A 19925-nucleotide genomic window follows, 5' to 3' on the forward strand; every position below is an offset into this window, starting at 1 on the left:
GTTACTAAAGACCTCCAGAATCCTTTCGATGGACCGAGAGTTACCATCAGAGAACACTAGAATGTCATCAGCAAAAGTCAGGTGGGTGAGACTTAGATTCTTACACTTCAGGTGGTAGCCTATCTTATGATCAGCTGCTGATATATCCAACATCTTCGATAAGACATGCATACTAATCACAAATAAGTAAGGTGATAAAGCACAACTTTGCTTTATTCCTCTCTCACTCCTAAAGAAACCAGCCAGCTCTCCATTCACTTGGAACGAGAATGATGTTGTTGTTACACAGAAAGATCCAATTTATGATTTTTTTCTGGAAAACCCAGCAGTTAAGGTATTGAGAAGAAAATGCCACTGAACCGCGCCGAATGCCTTAAAATATCTATTTTCATCGCGCTTCGACGAGAGACTGAATCCTTGTTATAGTCATTTACAAGTTCTGTTGTCAGGAGTAGGTTTTCAATGAGAAAACAAGTCCTTGACAAACGCTGATTGGTTCAAACTAATGAAGTCATGTAGAAGCTTCTTTAGGAGATTTTCTATTATCTTGGAGATTACTTTGTAAAGGACGTTGCAACAAGAGATGGGGTCGGTAATATTTCATCCTCTTCGTACCAGTGATCTTCGGTATAAGTGCCAGAATCATTGTGTTAATCCCTTTTGGTAAGAACCCCTTCTCAAAGAATGCTCGGACAGCAGTAACAAATCTGTTTATCATTAATTTATCACTTGGTATTGCAAATAAAACTTTCATGACCTCCTCAGCTGTAACATCCTAATCATATTGTCTCTATCCAAGTCAGAACACCGGCCGGTATTGTAAAATTTCCTGCAACTCTGACACTTCAATACATGTGAAGTCTGCAGGTTTATGCTGCAAAAACTCTCTGAAATGTTTCTCAACTTCTTTTTTTTTTCTGTAGGCGACGCCACGACCTCCACATCAGCACATTCTATGTCTTTGATGGAATTGACAATTTCTCTTGCTGTTGCACCTTAGTGAAAAGCTTTATTATTTTTATCGCTCATGTCTAGCCAATGCATCTTTGACTTTTTTTAGAAACTTCTCCTCAAGCCCTGGAACAAAGTCTCATGTCTTATACGCTTCACTTTTAGCTTCAAAATTTTGCTCTGTTGGGTTTCTCATCGTAGAATCTTGTTTTAATCAGAGCTCTTCAAGAGAAGCGTTTGATTTTACTGAAAGATTTACCCTCTTTTTCCTCCCGAAATCCCGTATGATAGGTTTTAAACCCTTTAACTTCTTTGAGAATCTGAAAAGCAATGATGTTGATGAAAAGATTGGCTCAGTAGTATCCCAATATTTCCTCACACTCGGCAGAAATTCTTCCAGATCTGTTATAGCATTTACAAACTTGAAAGGCCGTTTTGGATAAGAGAGTTCTGAATGATGATTAATGTGGCACCGGAGATGAGCTGAACAACCTCCACTTTCAAAAACTTCATACGATTGCGGATAGGCAGCTAACCAATGATCATTAAACTGAACACGATCAATCTTCTTAGAGATAAGAACTTCTGATCGCTTGTTACACTAAGTAAAGTGAGGTCCATGTGAGCCTAGGTCCATTAAGAAACAATACTTCACAACCTCCCCAAAATGTCGCATTCCTGGAGTTACCATAGGTGAGACTTCATGAGATGAGTGGTCCTCCATATCTAGAGTCTCGTTAAAATCGCCAGCAATTAATCAGAGTTTATTGCGAACAATAGGTGAATCTTGGTGAAGTTTCAAATCCTTCCATAACTCCTTTTTCCATGTATTTAGAGCATAGATAATGGAGTAAAAAAACTCATGAATCTCTTCCGTACATATAGAAACAGTGAGTAATTGTCCACTTTAAAAAATGGTGTTACTTAATATCCGGTCTCCACGCCAACCAGATTCTCCCCAGTGTGTTGTACTCATAGTTTGAGATCATACTCCATCCTCGAAAGACTGTCGATAAGGTTCTCTCACTCTTTCCCTCCTTAACTCTTGTTTCCAGCAACCCTCCAAACATGAAATCTTTTTCCCTGACACATTCTGTACAACCAAATGCTTTTTCTTTTTATTGAAACCTCGTATATTCCAAAAGAAACCCGACATAATTAAAATTTCTTTGCAGTACGCTTTTTCCCCATTGCACTCGCCAAATTGCTAGTACCTTGAGTCTTGTTCTCAGCTACAGACTTAGTCAAGCCTTTGGAATGTCGAGTAGATGTCCTCCGTGTCATTCCATCCACCACTTCATGTTTCTATTTCTCCTTCCTGCTCCGATCTTCAAGACTTTCATTTGTTTGATCCTCCACAATATCTCCCTCTTCACTCTCTTTATCTTCCTCTTGTAAATTATTACCACTCTCCTCTTGATCCTCACTCAAGATGGCAAAGCGGGACGGTGAGCTAATGATAGAGTCCCCATTCTTTTTTGAGATGGAAGGTCCCTGCTTTGAAGGTGACACATCAGACCAGTTTCCCTTATCTGCGTCAAGGATCTTCAAACTGCTATATTCAACTGCGACATCACCAACTAATTGGTTATGCACCTCTTTTTCCTTCTCCACTTCCTTCCTCACCTCCTCACTATCAACCCTCTCCTCATCTCTACCAACTTTGTCCACCTCTCTACCATTGGTAACCTCATCCTCCTCTGGTATCGCTACCAAACCCCACAACTTCATTCACCAATGAGCTAGATTCTTCCTGTTGATGCCATGTAGATGAAGTGTCGACATCAGCAACATTTGCTTCTTCATTCACCACCTCTTTCCTCTTAAGGATCCTTATTTTTTTTCGTTTCCCTCCACATGCTGCCACCGCATGTCCCCATATAGAACACAGAGTTCACTTCGATGGCAACCAAGGATATTTGAATTGAACATCTGATGCGACACCGAGTTTTGACTTAAAATGATGAGACTTTTGTAATTCTTATGTTCTCCATATTGATTGATTTTTTTTTGAAATAATGTTTAAATATCAAAAGATTGTTAAGCCAAATACCAAAAATAAAGTAGAAATAAACGAAGAAAAGTATAAGTAAAGCTCAAAAAAATAAAAAAGAGAACATATTTGATTATTTCGTTTGTGACTAAAACAGGAAGGTTTAGCAGATTCTCTAGACATAGAGAAGCCATGGCTTTGAACGCAAATACTCAAATATGTTAGTCACAGTTGAGGTATTAGATTTTAAATTTGTACTAAAAAGGAATAGCTAGTTAATGTAAAAGAACAAACAATTAACTAGTTACTATATAAATTGTACATAATGTATTATACCTCCAGTGATTTTCTGGTTCTCATATACAAGCATACAATATAAAAAAAATTAAAATCTTGTTATTTTTTCTAGGAGTCACCAACTTCATTGTTTCACTGAAAAAGATGTACGTATCATATTCTGAAAACTACATTGTCATGGAGACGTTGCGTTTCATGATGTTGTGGGACATGGATGCTCCACTACCAATAAGCCAAATTTCATTTAAAATTATCTCTTTTATTTTGTTATAAAAATATTCTTTAAAAAAATAGTTCAACTATTATTTTTTGACTAAATTAAATACGTCTCAGCGATTTGGTGTTTCAATGCTCTTTGCTGGTCGTGATGATCTACATAAACCATGTTTGTACTTTACCGAGTGTTTCGGAGAGTATTAGGCTCTGCTGCTGTAAGGCAATTGGAGATGGTTTCCAATTGGCTGATGATTTTCTTGAGCAGCTACTCGGGGGAGTAGAACATGAAAAACATTCAATTGAAGATGCAGAGACATTAGCATTGAGTGTCCTCGTGCTCTTTGTGAAAGAGGAGAATGTGATTTCAACCAATTTCAACTTTTGCAAGGTGAATCCAAAGTATAATATCTACACTCCTGAGGAAGTCTATAAAGTCATTAATCCACTTTGAAGAAGTTTGATCATTACTTTGTTAAATATCGCAAAACTTATTTTATTTCAGGTTTTTTCGGAAATTAGTTTTCAGATGTTTGAACAAATCATGCTCCTAAAAATAATTAAATTTTATTTATTCATTATATAATGAGTATAGAAAGCGATTAACGTCAAAATAGAAAGGGTATAGTCGTATAGAGTATGAACAATATCATTATCATGGCAGTTTGGTCGTTGCTTTCTAGTTTCTACCCGAAGCAATAATAATATAAGTGCAGTTCCTAAGATTCTAATAAGCTGACTTTTGTAGCATTGCACGCTTTTGCAGCCAAGTATTGGTCTCCTCTCATTATTACTTAATACATAATATTAAATATTTTTCATTGTTTGTTGTACGTTATTTCGTGAGTTATAAAACATAGTGTTAACAAAATTTATCATATCTACAATCATAATCGGTCCAGAGATTTTAAAGACTACAAGCGAGATGAAAGAAACTAGCTGTTTGTATATGTGCACGATAAAAGTTCTTTAATAAACAAATAACAAAATTAATGTACAAAACCTAAGTTAAGTAACACTAAAGAGAGGTTGGCCTCAAGTGCTGCCTCTAAACCAAGAATTTGATTATAATATTGGCGATTGAAAAACATGAGGTTAGCCTTAAATACCGACTCTGCTTACAGTCGTGTCTAGCGTTTTGAAAACTTAAGAAAAAAAAGAAAAAAAAAGAAAATGGTTATGTAATACCTTTTTTTGGGAAAGCTGGTATGTATGATTTTTAGTGTTGTTCAAAAAAAAAAAAGAAGTCAAAAAATTAGTTGTAAGAATTTGTCAGAGGGTATGTATGATTTTTTAGTATCGTTTAGTAGCATTATAAATATCAAAGCCAGTATAACTATTAAATTAATCTTTTAACAATATTATTTTTGTTATTTTTGAAAAATCGTTTATGAATCAGGGCATAATTTATTTTTCTAAGAGATGATCATAAATAAATTTTCAATAATTTTAAGTTATTTATCTATAAATCATAAGGATAATATACTTTGTATAAAACAATTTACAAATTAAAAGAAAAACCCATAAAATGAATTTGGTTCTTATATATTTAACTAAATTTCAAAATTTAAAAAGTATTCCATCTTCATAAAAAGATTAGATTTAAATTTACATCTTTAACATGTTTAAGAATAAATCTACAAGACAAAAGAAAAAGATTCCATAAAATGAATAATTGAACTCAAGCAAACGAACAAAATAGATTCAAGAAAAAAACACAGTGGATCATGTTATATGGATAAAATAATTAAAATTTACTATCCAGGACTTCAAAATTTAGATAATATCATAGAGCATAAAACATATGTATTATTTGCAAGTAATAAAAAAAATTGTATTTTAGATTTAGGTTTTATAGATTAAAAAAAAATTATTGAAAATTTCTTAATTTATATTGGTTTAAAATCATAGAAAATGATAGGAAATAAACTATTCATGCATTTTTCATTGAACAATTAACTTCTAAATATGTCTGAAAAAAGTTTTTTAAAAAACAATCTCGTAAAAGTAGAATACGTAATCAGTGACTTAAAAATGGTAGAGCCTTTACCACTACAATAAAGTTTACCAACAAACCTAAAATGTGTCAAGTTTAAATTTGGACTACACTCCCTACTTATAAACTACTCTTGGATTGACACGAGTCATCCTATAGGAACTTGTAATTTATGGAATTCTTCTTGGACCAATGAAGAGCAAGCAAAAGCTTCAAAGAATTAATTGGTTTTATTCTATTCTGATTGAAAACGAAAAAAAAAAACGAAATTTATTTGGAGACAAAATAATTACATTTACTTAGACCGATAAACTACACCGGCTAATAATCTCTTTTAGTTTTAGATAGTGTAGATTTTGTAGACTTCAGACGCTAAAAGTGTTTTAGGGAAATTACCAAAAATGCCACATTTATAATATCAAATTTTTCATATTTATATAACCACTTTTATTTTCATTTTTAAAGAATGGAAAAAGATATTTATAACATTGGGTTAATTAATATAAACTTAGGATTTAGAACCGAGGAGTGGAGTAGGGTTTTTAGAATGTGGAGTTTAAGATTCTTTAATAAATATATAAATAAATATTTGAAAAGTTTTTTAAAAAATTAAAAAAAAGTTTCAAAGATAATTTTGGAATTTCAAAAAGAAAATTCGAAAAAATAAAAAAGAAATAAAAAATATTATAAAAATATTCGAAATTGGAAAAATATAATTCAAAAACATAAAAAAAATATTTTTAAAAAATATTTTTTTAATTTTTTAAATTTTTTTAAATAATTATTTATTATATATATATATAAATCAAGAGTGCGAGAGTCTTTTGCTTCTTAATGAATAAAATATTATTTGAAAATGTCTCTTTAGTGATGGTAAACATAAATAATGGTGCCTGCAACTTTGTAAACAAGAAAATTCACCAATTTTTTACCCAATAGCCAATTAGAAAACATTGATCAAAACAGGACATGTGTAGATTCTTCATTATACGACTTGTTGAATGAGACTGGCTTCAGAATTCTGTTTGGTTACACAACCGCACAAATCAAAATCTCAAGGTCCACCTTGTGGTCGGACACATGCGAGCCAAAGGAAGAGAGAGCATCAATGGACCACACAATGGCCTAAGCTACGATGTCTTTACACCCACATATTAAACATTGTATAGTATTAGTAGATTTTAGTTATTAACTTATTATAATTGAAACTTGCAATTATTTTATTGACACGTTACATCATAAGGCTCCACACATGGACCAATAAAGACGCGCATTTGGGTTCGCAAAACTAGCGAAAAGGTGAGACCCTCTTCAAGCCCCATTATAATTTAAGAATTAGATTTTGTTTCTTCCCCGACCACCCAATTTTGTTTTTGAGAGAAAAATATTCTCCCTCTCAAAGAGAAAGAACTTCGACCTTACTCATTCTATAATGGATCCATATTAGTTTTGTTAAAAAAAAAAACAACCAAAACATTATTCTTTTACTCTATTTTAGAAGAAAAAATAGAGTATTACATTGGAGATGCTCTAATTTATCCTTTAGTCTCAGGCATTGTTTACTGCATATGGAGTAAAAGTGAAAACTGAATAAAAATGAATATATAGTAAAAATACTTCAACTCAATTCTATTTTTTACTCCATAATAAAGTGATTAACAAACAAAAAATAGATTATTTCATTTATAGAATAAACTCTATTATGTAGTAAGATATAGAGTTGAATTAGAGCATTGTTTACTGCATAATCAATTTTACTCTAGATGAAAAAAAATATAGGATTGGAGATGCCCTCATGAAAGAATTGGGAGTAAGAGCTAAAAGTATTCTTCTTTTTCAATGATATTTCTTTCACCTGAAAACTTTTATAGTACAAACGTGTATGATGAGAAAGTTACAAGTTTTTGAATAACTTAGTTCTAGAGACAAGAGTTCATGGTTGATTATTGCTTGCACCTCTGAAACTGGTCGTCTCTAAATATATGTGTTTTAAAAAGCAACGGTTCATTATTCTTTCAACTCCATAATATAGCAAAAGGGAAGGTTGTCGAAATATTGATGAACTCATTACAAACTTAAAACAACATACTATATGCACTTCGGTTTGGTATAAGTGCATTAATTCGCGTTGTAGTTGCTGCCTTGTTGGTCACAGTTATGGGTAATTTGGTGTTATGATTGTTTAAATATCCAAAATTCATAAAACAATTCTTAACATTAAAACCAAAACACATTCATAATACAATAACTATATGCTAACCAAATCCAAATAAAAATATGCAAGAAAAGAGAATGTCCCCTCGTTAATAAGAAAAGACGTTTATTGGTTTTCAAGAAAGAATATGATCAAAAATGTAAAAGACAAAGTAGATTTTGACCCCATCTCCAAAACGGCAAATTTATATGTTACACAGTATAAGTTTCATAAATAATGCTAGAATAAAAATATAGTATGGTACACAGTTACGTTGTATAATTTGGCTTAATTCTTTTTTATTAATACTCATATGTTGGTGAACAAGACATCAGACTTGAATCAAAGGTACTCACCAATGCTCAGATACTTGGAGATGTTGAGTACGAAGAAAAGATGGAGAGAGGTTTGTAAAATTCTTGTATATTGCTATGATTTTTTTTTATGTTTGCTAACACTAACTTTTGCATTACTTGAACAGAGTATGAACATCTATCACAGCCACGAGACTAGAGGACTAAGCTAATATAGATTTGGTTCAAGGTAAGAGGTAAAACATGTTATAAATTTTATACGTGTGTTGCATTTCTTTTGCTTGTCTACTCTACTAATATTTAAAATTGTTTCTTTTTGGTGTCACAGATGGCTTTCAAGTTTCTTAAGTTTGCATGGTTTTTTTGATTCATGTTTTCGGGTGAAGACTCAAAACTCTATGATTTTTGTTTAAGTTTGGTTGATGTTTTGGATTTGGTTTGTTATTGCAAAATATATTACTCTGTTTCGGCTAGGATGTTTGTTTTTGGTTTGAAACTTTGTTATTTGACAATCGATTCAGGTTTTAAGCTTTTGAATATTTTTTTAAATCAGGTCTTATACAATTTGGGTGTTTCAATTATACCCGAAAATAACCGAACCCGATCCATAATAATCCGAACCCGACCCGAAGAACCCGAACGGGTTCTACACCTCTCCACCCGAAAACCCGAAAACCCGAATCACCCGACCCGAACCCGAACGGGTACCCGAACGCCCAGGCCTACAATACACTATCTCAATTATTATACCGTGAAATACTATGTCTTCTGATTATCTGGCATACTTCTCGAAGAGCTCCAGCCCCACTTCAAAAGAGCTGGTATAATTTTCTGACTGCACAAGTATTAGACTTGTCTGGATCCCTATCCACGAAATTCCATAACATAAACCATCACTTTCCTCTAGTAAAACTGGCTCCTATCTAGTTATACTGATTCCACTTTGAAATAAGCGTCAGATAATTCTCAAATAGCAAACTTATTTTATCCTCTCCGAGATTTCTTGATTATGTAACTATGATAAGTTCAAGTTTCAAAAAAAGTAATTATGATAAGAAGGCAAAGTTTTACCAGACATTGGCAGAAGTCTAGCTTGATTTACTCCAGAATTGACCTACCAGTGCTTGTTGGAGATTTCAGTCCAGTTATCGTTCCTCAATGACAACCGAAATCAACTAAGAAAGCATGATGAACAAATTCAAATTCAACTAAGACAACGTGATGAAAAATAACTATACCGACAAATTACAAAATATACACCGAAAATCTTCCTAATAAATTCCAATAGATTTTCTAAATAAATAATGGACGTTGCTTATTCTTCTCTAAAGTAAATATAACCAACATAACCCTAAATTTATTTAACCTATGAAATTACTAAAACTCATCATCAATGTAACTAAAATAAGAGTTATGTAAAAGTTGTAGTAGTGAAGACTCCAATATTATTTTTTAAACAAAGGAAAAGGCAGATTTTGTTTGTGTAAGAAATCATTTGTGTTTATTGTCCTTGCTCCAAACTATTATCAGACACAAAGCTTAATAAAATCGAACACATTTTCATGGAAATCATTTGTGTTTATTGTTCTTGTTCCAGACTATGATCATAATCAAGGCTTAATAAAATCGATCACAATTTCATGGAAATAAATATGGCTAAAACCAAAGAATAATAGAAAAATCCCTCTCCAGATATGAATTTGGAACACTAATGTTCAACATATTAGTGACTAAAGTCATGTTATTTGGAGTTATCATAGCTGCATTGTCCAAAACTATACGAAACTCTTTCTATATGTTCTCATTTCTTAAACCAAATTTACATTCAATCAAGAAATCATTTTTTCTATAACATCCACAACTATATCTTTCTTAACACTAATTAAAATGAAGCAGTTTAGTATAGTTCTGAATTACATTTTTCATTTTTAGTCATACATAACTCTTGTAATCAAATCCACTTCATCTACTATCAAGCAAAAATGACATCTACATATTGACATTCTAAAAATAGATGTTCCACTAAAATTTACACTAAAATTACACCCAAAACATATCGAGAGATAATCCATAATTTCATAAAACATGGACTCAAATTTCTTCAAGTCTTCCTCGTACATTGAGTATGGTTTTAGTCCAGTATGTAAATTTTATGTTTTTGTCATTCTCTTGCTTCAACACAAAGAAATAAATTTCTGGTCATAGAGAATTTGAAGAATTTGTCAGCACCAATTGTTGTATTTCCTAGGTCTTTAATGATAGCAATCTTCCATCTATTACTGATTAGAACTTCACCAATGTGGACTCTTTGGACGAACTGGATTTGACTTTTGTGTTTACCTATTATCATATGTCACAATGCTCTTCATATGATCATGTATAAATGTTAAACATTTCCTTTTATATATCTACTATTTGGTCAACAACCTCAAAAGACTGATTCATAGTTTAGGTTGTCTAACTTTTCTCTTTTGATAAAACATTCTAATTGTGATAAAATATTTAATAACTGCAAGATAAATATCAAATTAGAATATACAATAAAAAGATTAACAATTCGAATGTCTACTTACTATTTTTAGGGGTGTGATATTTTTTTTATCTGAGTGTTAACCATAGAGAGGTTCATGTTGGTGGTTGAAATCTTTCTTTGGAGTTAAAATATCTTAACATAATCTTCTTGTCGACCCTCCTGCTTGTTCTCTTCATTTAAGGTCAATACTCACCAATGAACCTTCATTGGACACATTGAAATTCTACAGAAAGAAGAAGACAGCTAAATGAAAATGAAACACATAAGATGAGCTTCTCAAAATGTATAATATCAATATTTTTATATATTAACGTAACCAAATAGTAATTTGTTTTTTAAACTAAATGATTATGAATAAGTCATTTGGATTAATGGGTCTTTTTTTTTCTAGAGTCTCTCAAAAAAAGAAATTTCCTTCCTCTAGTCTCTCATTTTCTCGTTCATATATTTTTATTATTTTAATGATGAAAGATTATGTGAGAAACCTCCAATGCTGATACACTAAAACTCTTTCACAATCTATACCAAAATCACTAATAGAATTATGCCCTTAATTTTTAAGTTATTTACAAAAAAAATGTCACTGCTTTTATTGGAATTCTAATAATGATGTTCTCCACCTATTAATTCAACCAATCAGAAACTGAGACGTTTTATACCAATAATTTTCAACCAAACTCAAAACCCATTAGGAGAGTTTCCAGAAATATTTAGAGAATTTTTTTTTTAACGCTGGATAATTATGCTATCACAACTATGAGAAATATTACAGACCGCTCTATAAACAACAATTCTACCTACTTTACGAAGATTCACGTCTGACTGCATCATCTGAGCCGCCATATGGAATCCACGCTTGATTGTACTCCTTGCGCCATGCTGCAGATTTCTTGTAAGTGTTTTTCTCTTTTAATTCGCATAATTCTGCCTTCTCTAGGAATTGAAACCCAGACGTTCTTTTTAACTTTACTTTTTTGTGGTTTATTTTTGAAACCGATAATTTTAGTTGGGCCAGGTTTTTGTAATATTTTCCACTCATATTTTGATCCACGAGGCACAAACATAACATTTTTGACAGAACATATTTTGGTTGTTAACTAAATATAAATAGAAATCATTTATCTGTTATATATTTTTAAATTTTATAAAATATAAAAATAATCGGAGAACTATATGAATATTTTATCACAAAATAATAGCTAAAGTCAATTAAAAATTAATATAGTCGATATATAAAAAATAATAATTTTCAAAATTATATAAGGATAAATTTAAAAAAAATGGGTCCATGAAACGGATTCTTGGTATGAAAATAACTCGAAATAGAGGTGATAAGTTGATTAACTTGTCTCATGAGAACTACGTTGAAAAAATATTTAAACAGTTTCACATGAACAAGTCTAAAGTATCACAATATGTTTGTGTCCATATCAGAACATAAATTGAAATGGATCGTAACTAATATATAAGTTAAATGTAAACTGGAAATAGGCTGTAGATTGAAAACTTTTATAACTTAGTATGGTATTATAATCCGATCCATAATATCCAACATAATCCATAATCGATCAAATTCAAAATTGACCCATCGATATTTGTTCAAATATTTTGAAATTGATGGCAAAATATATTATCTTGAAGAAACATATTAAGGACAAACTCTCACATTTAAAATTGAAAGATAACGATCCACCTATTACCAATTTATTTTATTTTATTAATCTATTTAACTTAATAAAATATAAGTATGTATTTGTGATTTTTTATTTTATTTTTAGATGTTTTCAGTTACGAAAAAATTGATTTAACTACAAGAAATCATAAATGAGATTTTTGTAAACCTTAAACGATATTCATGGATAATATAGCTACAATTTTTGTAATTCAATAAAATAAAAAAAAATTTCCTAAGATGGTCTTTTTTTAGTTTATTTTCACAAAAATAGCGTTCAATGAAGAAAATGATCAAAATAAATTTTAGTATTTTTTCTTTAGGTTTAACTAATTTAGACTTAGAGTTTAGAGTTAAGGGGTGGAGTTCTGAGGATAGGGTTTCAAATATTTTTTTTATAGGGTTTCAAAAATTTCAAAATAAAAAAATGCTATTTTCATCATTTTCTTCAATAAAAACTCTAAAAAAACTATTTGAGAAAATTGCCCTAAAATAAAATAGAAAAACCATGGTCACTAGTTCACTTTATTCTCACGATAGACTCCTGCAACCCTATTTTCTTTGGCATTATACTCTAACGAAGGCCTAATAGCTTTCGCTGCGCCTTTCGGACCTGTCTTAAAATTCTGGTGGAACCTTCTTACCGTTGCATAACCATTCTAAGACTCTACTCAATCCTACCTGCGGCCGCTTATCACGAGCTTTCTTGTTTCTCAAGTCATCCTTCGGGACCTTCCCAAACTCAATAAACGAATCTAGGTCATGCAATAACATGTCCTGGAACCTGTTCATTTTCTCGACGCGACAAGCCTCACTGTTCTTCTCCACTGAGTCCTCCGCATGATATGAACCTCCAGAGTAGTATTTCCCGTTTAAAACCGGACCAGAGGAAGATCCCTTTTCAACTTCAGGTCCAAAGCAATACGATGGCGTGACATTCACGCAATCGCGTTTGCGTTTGAGTAAACGGTTATCGATCAAGAACGTTTGAAACTCCTCTTTTAGAGATTCATGACCGCGCAACATTTCGCTGAGTTGTTCAATCAGAATCTCTTTATCACCACTGAACCCTAACGCATCCATAAAAGCCTTGTAAACACTCTCTCCCAACGCTTCGATCTTGTGCAAGAACGCAACCGTGCGTTTCAATTCGGCTTTTGGGTTCTCTTTCTCGGAGTTGTTTCTTACAGGAGAAGATAAAAGCTGACGAAACTCTTTGATCAAAGCTCTGTGTCTACGGAGAAGGAGAACCAGTCCGCGTTTGAGTTGGATGTAGGTTATATAGCCAGATAGATAACGCTGCATCATACCTTCGTATCGACGGTAGAGTGTTTTATCATCTGCCTCTTGCAGTTTCTTCAAGAACTGGATGTTTCGTTGAATCTCTTCATCCGAACAATTAGTCGGAGTTTGATAAAACAAGTCTCTCCCCTGACTTTTTCGTGGTGTATTGATACCTTTCATGATTGTTGTTGATTTCTTGTCTCCTACTCTGGTTAATCTGCTTTTTTTTTTTGTTTACGATGAATGAATAAAGAGCAGATAACAATGCTGTATTTATAGATACTACTAGTACTTTCCTAGTACAACCTGAATTACGTTTATTATATGACCTCCTAGTCCTATTTGTATTAAGTATGATCAGATAGAGTTTCCTTTTTACGTTGGAGTTTCTATAAAACTTCGGATTATTTCTTGATTTGTGGGAGTTATTTTAAGAAAAAAAATTAAGGAGATTATAACAAATGAAAAAAAAAGGAAATATGCAGTTCTCAAGTTTTATTAATCTCAATTTCTCCTTATGAACGTTGTAGTTTGTGAATTAAGTCCGATGTTTTACCATCTTATTAAAGACAAAATAAATCGAATATTATAGTAATAGATTACTAATATTTATTGAAAGCCAGAGAAAAAAACAAAAAGATAAACATAGTACACACAATACACAAAAGCTTACAACTGTCGGACGATAAATCAAACCAAAAGCAGGAAACTAAAGAGTCTGTGGGGAATGTCTGCGATGTTAAAAGAGAGTGAAATCTAGGGAACGTTCATGACCTGGATGGATTGCAGCATGTCAGAGACAGCGATCACGAGGTCACCAGATTTGATCATACCTCTTGATTTCAGTAAAGAGAATGTTTTGTTCAAGTTGCTCTCCATGTCCTCTGAGAAGCTTAGACGGAATGGGATCAGTCCCCATTGTAGGTTTAAGCGTCTTCTCACCGAGGTTGTGTTCGTAAAAGCAAAGATCGGGCAGTCAGGGCGGCACCGGGAGACTAGAGACGCCATGTGTCCGTTCTTTGTGTACACGAAGACCGCGTCCACTCCAAGATTGTTAGCTGCAAGTTTTGGATTGTAAAGTGAGATATCTCTTTGGTTTTTGAAAGGTACAAAGAAGATTGAAAGTTTACCCATTTTAGAAGCAGAGTTGCAGATTTCTTCAGAGATTTTGTCTGAAGAAGCAGAGCTTATGGCTTGAAGTGGTGTAGCCTCGTAGCGTTTCTCTTCCCTCCACCATCTTTCGATTCTCAGACTGACACTCCTAAGAACCGTGAGAGCCTTGTCCGGGAACTGACCCATAGCTGATTCTCCAGAGAGCATCAACGCGTCTGATCTCTGCCTTACTGCTTCGGAAACGTCGGCTACTTCTGCTCTGGTTGGAGTTGGGTACTCAATCATGGACTCGAGTAGCTGTGAGGCGACAATGACGGGTTTGTTAAGCTCTCTGCAGACTTTGACGATTCTCTGTTGAGCCGCTGGAACTTGCTCAAGAGGTATCTGAGCTCCCAGATCACCTCTTGCGACCATGGCTCCATCTGATGCTAGGATGATTTCTTCCAAGTTTGTCAGGGAGTCGATACTCTCGATCTTTGCAATCACTCCTATGTCCCTGTATCAAAATAAAGTAAAGTTTGTGGATGGATATAAAAGGCAAAACCAAACTCTTAAAAGTAGTAGGATGTGTTGGTAATAATGAGCATATGTACTTACCCTCCACCGGGACGAGCAGCAAGATAACTTTTAAGATGATTAATTACTTCAGCAGACTTGACAAAGGATACAGCAATGAAGTCCACACCTTCAGCAATCCCAAAATCAATATCCAACCAGTCCTGAAAACCAAGAAATTGAAGTGAAAACCAGTTCTATATGGACAACAAAACTCAAGGGACGATAAGAAAAACTCAGACCTTGGAGGAAATGGTTGGAAGCATAGCGTTACGCTCACGAACAAGACTCCCATCTCTCCAGAAAGTCAAGTTAGCTCGAGGAAGCAACAGTCCAGGGTCGGTACATAGACACTTGACATCAGGACCAATCTTCTCAATCACATCAAATCTAACCATCCCACCATCAACAAGAAGCTCATCGCCAACTCTTACATCTACATCACACAAAAAACAATGATATCCACATCTCATACTCACATCCACTTGATAATTACAAAAACAACAGAAACATAAAATACCTTCAGCGAAACCATCATAGCTGACACTAATGGTACGTTCAGGACGAGAAGCATCAAAAGCTCTAACGGTAAACGTCCAAACCTCACCATCCTACAAAAGGAAACTTAACCAAGATTAATCTAACTAAACCGGTCTCTAACTAAACCGGATTAATCTGATTAACAACATGCATCATCAAGATTCAAGAGGAAGAAGAAGACAAACCTCTGCTTTAGCCGAGGCCTCGCCGCCGAGATCTCCCATGTGAATCTCACTACCTTCAGTGTCCATCATGATCGCAACAGCGAATCCTTTCTCCTCGTTAAGCCTCCTAACGCTGCGGATAACATCACGGTGCCAGTCGCGAGTCCCGTGACACATGTTGAGCCTCGCCACGTTCATGCCTCCCTCCGCGAGCGCTGACAACTGCTCGAACCCGCACGTGGCGGGCCCGATGGTGCAGATCAGCTTGGTCCTCCTCGTGCTTCTGAATCCGTTCTCTTTAAGCTCCGCTTCGGTAACTGTATCGACGTCTATCCCGGAGGATCGCTCCTCTGGTTTGACGGCGGGAGTGCCGTTGGGAGAGTGAAGAAGCGACGAGGAGGAGGAGGAATCGGGAGAGGGAGAGGAGGAAGCTCGGAGTGAGGTGTGCTTGAAGGTGGAGGTGAGAGGGAATTGGCGGAAGGAGAAGGAAGAGAGAGGAGGGTGGAGACGAGTGGGAGGGAGGTGGAGAGTGCGTGAAGGAGTTGAGAATTGGATAGAGTGAGACATTGTAGAGAGCTCCGTGAGATCGGAGATATCGAGAGAGATAGTTTGTTAAAGGAGGAGGAGGCGGATATAACGAAGTGAAGAGTGTTGAGTTTGATATGATAGGAGGAGCTAGTGCGGGTTATTATCGGAATATACCAATGGTAGTGAGGGTTTAAATTGGAATGTACTAAAAGTAGGAGCTTTTTTCTTGTGTTCGTCTTTTTGCTTTTTTTGTTTTCTTTTCTGAAGATATCCATATTGCTGATCAAAGTAACGTAAATCTCAGGAATCAACGCTGATAGAAAACAAAAATTTCTTTCCTGAAATATTTTTTTTTTACAAATTATTGATGGCTAAAATTTAAAACCGTTAATGTTTTTAATCTATGGAGAGAAAATGATTTAGGATGGAATTAGATTGAAATTTGGAAGTAAGCAAATAAGTGACTTAGAAATCTTTAGTTTTGTTTCAGAGGCGCAGAATTCGATACATTAAACTGCATTTTTACCACTTTTGTTTTCAAAAAGAAAAATCTTTAGTTTTGGAGAAATAAGGGCATATCCAACCCATAACACTATTTTAATGTTAAAATTATGGGAATTTGCGGTTGATGACCATAGAAAAAAGTTTAATTAGGTAAATGACCATAACACTCTATATTTTTCATAAATACAGTCTTACCCCTAGATGTACTATAATGTAGGTCTGTCTAATTTGTTGTGTGATTCAACTCGAAACAGAGCTTCTCTTGAAGTTTCTTCCTTTTATCTCTGTTTTCTTTGGGTTGATTAATAAATCGGCTTGTCCGAGTGTAATAGTGTCGCCCCTTCCGCAAATCATTCATATCCCGTGTTAATGGAGTTTAGTTTCTCAGATGTAAAGGATGGTTGCGTTTTTGGATTCTCTCTCTCTCTCTCTCTCTCTCTCTCTCTCTCTCTTACTGATTTGTTTGTTTTGGGATTGGAGGAGGCAAAGCGTGCGTCCATGGAGATGGGAGACATATGTAATGGTCATCTCTCTCTCTCTCTCTCTCTCTCTCTCTCTCTCTCTCTCTCTCTCTCTCTCTCTCTCTCTCTCTCCCTCTCTCTCCCTCTCTCTCCCTCTCTCTCTCTCTCTCTCTCTCTCTCTCTCTCTCTCTCTCTCTCTCTCTCTCTCTCTCTCTCTCTCTCTCTCTCTCTCTCTCTCTCTCTCTCTCTCTCTCTCTCTCTCTCTCTCTCTCTCTCTCTCTCTCTTTTTACTCTGATTTTTTGTTCTTGGTAACAGTGGTTGTCGTGAGCAAGAGGACACGTCTCGAGCTCGCATCCGTCTCGACCCATCGTCACCGGTCTCGAGCTTGCCACGTCACCACCGGTTTCGAGCTTGCCCCTGTCACCACCGGTCTCGAACTCGTCCCCGTCGTCATCGGTATCTGGTGCTGGGGATGGAGACAGAACAGAGGAAGACATCGAGAAGAAAGGCAAAGGAGGAAAGAGGAGGCGGCTCATTGGATTATTGTGTCTTGATAGTTGCATCTTTAAGAATATTCATCTTAATTTAGCCTCTACTACCTACACTGCTTCAAAAAACCAGCTTCCAAAAAACTAGCTTTCCTAAACGTCACAGAGGATTGTTATGTCATTTCTCATATTACAAGCTACTACATCTGCAAATACTTTTGAATACCAACCGATCACCTAATTACCATCCTCATTTTGTATATACACCTAAATGACCCTAAAATTATATCATTTTAGTGTAATTTCATCACTAAGAAAAAAGTTCATCTCCAACCACAACATCAAACTTAACATTAAAAACTATTTTATAATATTATATATATTTATGTTTTTATTTGTCATTTATTTAATTGAGTATTTTATTAATAAAATAAATAGATAATGTTTTATTGAGGTGAATAGTGTTTTAGTGTGGTGAATAGTGGTGTTGGTGTGAAATTATAGCGTAACACTAAAATGGCGTGAATTTTAGTGTTGGGTTGGAAAATGTTTTTGTGTCAAAATTACACTAAATTAGAGTTCTAGTGTTGGGTTGGAGATGGCCTACGACTTACCAAAAATGTATGGTGTCGACTATTGATGACATGTTTCTTCTGAAAACTTATCTTTTGATTCCGAATCACCAAAATTTTATATCCGGCTAGATAAAAACGTATAATCTCTCAAAAATAACTAAGTCAATAAATAAAGCTTAACATGATGACCAATTTTCTATAATAATTTTATGAAGGAATGGTGAGGTTTGAAGTGAGAAGATTGGCTCTGATGTTAAGGTTCAAAATCTGAATATACCAAGGTGAGAGCATTTTTGTTCACTATAATTGTTTTTTGTTTAACTTAAGGTAATCCGAGTCTATGGAAGAATTCAGATTCAGTAGATATATCAAACTTGAAAGTGTTAGCATCCCAAACATGTATTCTTACCACTCGGCTACAAGTGTCAAGGTCCCAGACAATATACCAAAGTGAGAACAATTTTATAATATATTGTTGGTGAAAAGGATAAATCTATGGTAGTAAAGTTGTTAGAAAACAAAATTTCTTGTTTGAAACAAATATAACAAAACGTTGATATTATAACCATACATGTTTTAAATCCAAAACGATTTTAAGATTGAATTAAATCAAAATTAGGAGATAAACAAAAACAAGATGAGGAAATTTATTTCTTGAGAATTATTGAAAATGCATGCAGCAAACCATAGATAACATGTTACTTATAAAATCTTATAATTTGATTTTTCTTAAACAAAACGTTGTATTTGGTAAGACAACCAAAGATGATAATTGTGACAGTAGGTAGAAGACTTTGAAGAGATCTTGTTCATATTGTAAAAATAGCGTCAAGGAGCAAACAATACAACTTGAGTGGTACCAAACTCAAAAAAAAAAGAGCTCTGTAAAAGATTGAAACGAAGAGAATATGAACATGTTTCTACAAAAAAGCAATGAAAGAACACCGACAAACATGGAGTTCCATAAGATCTATGGCGAGTGACATAACTAAAGGTGTTAGCAACAATAGCACTGTCGATTCAAAATAACTCCGACGTTGTCAGTTATGCTATGTCATAGATCCCACAAGAACTAGAGACTTAAACAAAAACACATCTAATCTATTAAGGGAGGCCTATTGAAAATAGAATTTGTGTGGAGTTTAAAAATTTTAAGAGTTAATAGATTTTTAAAAATTAAGTAGATTTGATGAATTCTTACCCAATGTATTGTATACGTTGTCATTAATTATTATAGCTTTTCATATATACTTTTCTTTCCAAACTTATCTTTCTATTATTTAAAAAAAAAAATTCTTTCATAAAATAGAACTATTTGAAAATTAAATAAAAATTTTGGTTTTTTAATATTTTGACATTTTGATTTGTCTTGTTTGATTTTTGTTTTAATGTTTTTAAGATCAACCTATGAATTTTCTCATGATTTTATTTTAATATCAAATAGTTATATTTCATGAAATATTTTTTTTTTAAATTGTTATTTTTAATAATTTCTTTTATCTTTAGTTTTGTTTTTACAATTATCTTTGACTTGACAATAAAAATGTAA

General features: G+C 33.8%; 2 protein-coding genes and 1 long non-coding RNA gene across 4 annotated transcripts; 1 reads left to right on the top strand and 2 right to left on the bottom strand.

The window, feature by feature from the left end:
- Window positions 1-4256: 4256 nt before the first annotated feature.
- Window positions 4257-13766, bottom strand: LOC103834129. The gene has a single exon (XM_033289223.1). It carries the CDS (start codon window positions 13625-13627, stop codon window positions 12782-12784), a length of 846 nt encoding a protein of 281 aa, XP_033145114.1. The 5' UTR covers window positions 13628-13766; the 3' UTR covers window positions 4257-12781.
- A 244-nt stretch (window positions 13767-14010) lies between these two features.
- LOC103834139 (plastidial pyruvate kinase 1, chloroplastic) lies at window positions 14011-16489 on the bottom strand. Its single transcript, XM_009110203.3, has 6 exons — window positions 15841-16489; window positions 15636-15726; window positions 15358-15551; window positions 15158-15279; window positions 14578-15056; window positions 14011-14505 (listed from the first exon to the last, which is right to left on the bottom strand). Exons 1-6 carry the CDS (start codon window positions 16384-16386, stop codon window positions 14204-14206), a joined length of 1734 nt encoding a protein of 577 aa, XP_009108451.1. The 5' UTR covers window positions 16387-16489; the 3' UTR covers window positions 14011-14203.
- A 518-nt stretch (window positions 16490-17007) lies between these two features.
- LOC108872021 lies at window positions 17008-19925 on the top strand. Of its 2 annotated transcripts, none has more exons than XR_004457103.1 (2): window positions 17008-17374; window positions 17629-19925. It is a non-coding gene; the product is annotated as an uncharacterized LOC108872021 (long non-coding RNA). The 2 variants fall into 2 exon arrangements; XR_004457104.1 differs by having other exon boundaries at window positions 17008-17368.

The sequence above is a fragment of the Brassica rapa genome, chromosome A01 (assembly GCF_000309985.2).
Source record: "Brassica rapa cultivar Chiifu-401-42 chromosome A01, CAAS_Brap_v3.01, whole genome shotgun sequence".
Classification (NCBI taxonomy): Eukaryota; Viridiplantae; Streptophyta; class Magnoliopsida; order Brassicales; family Brassicaceae; genus Brassica; species Brassica rapa.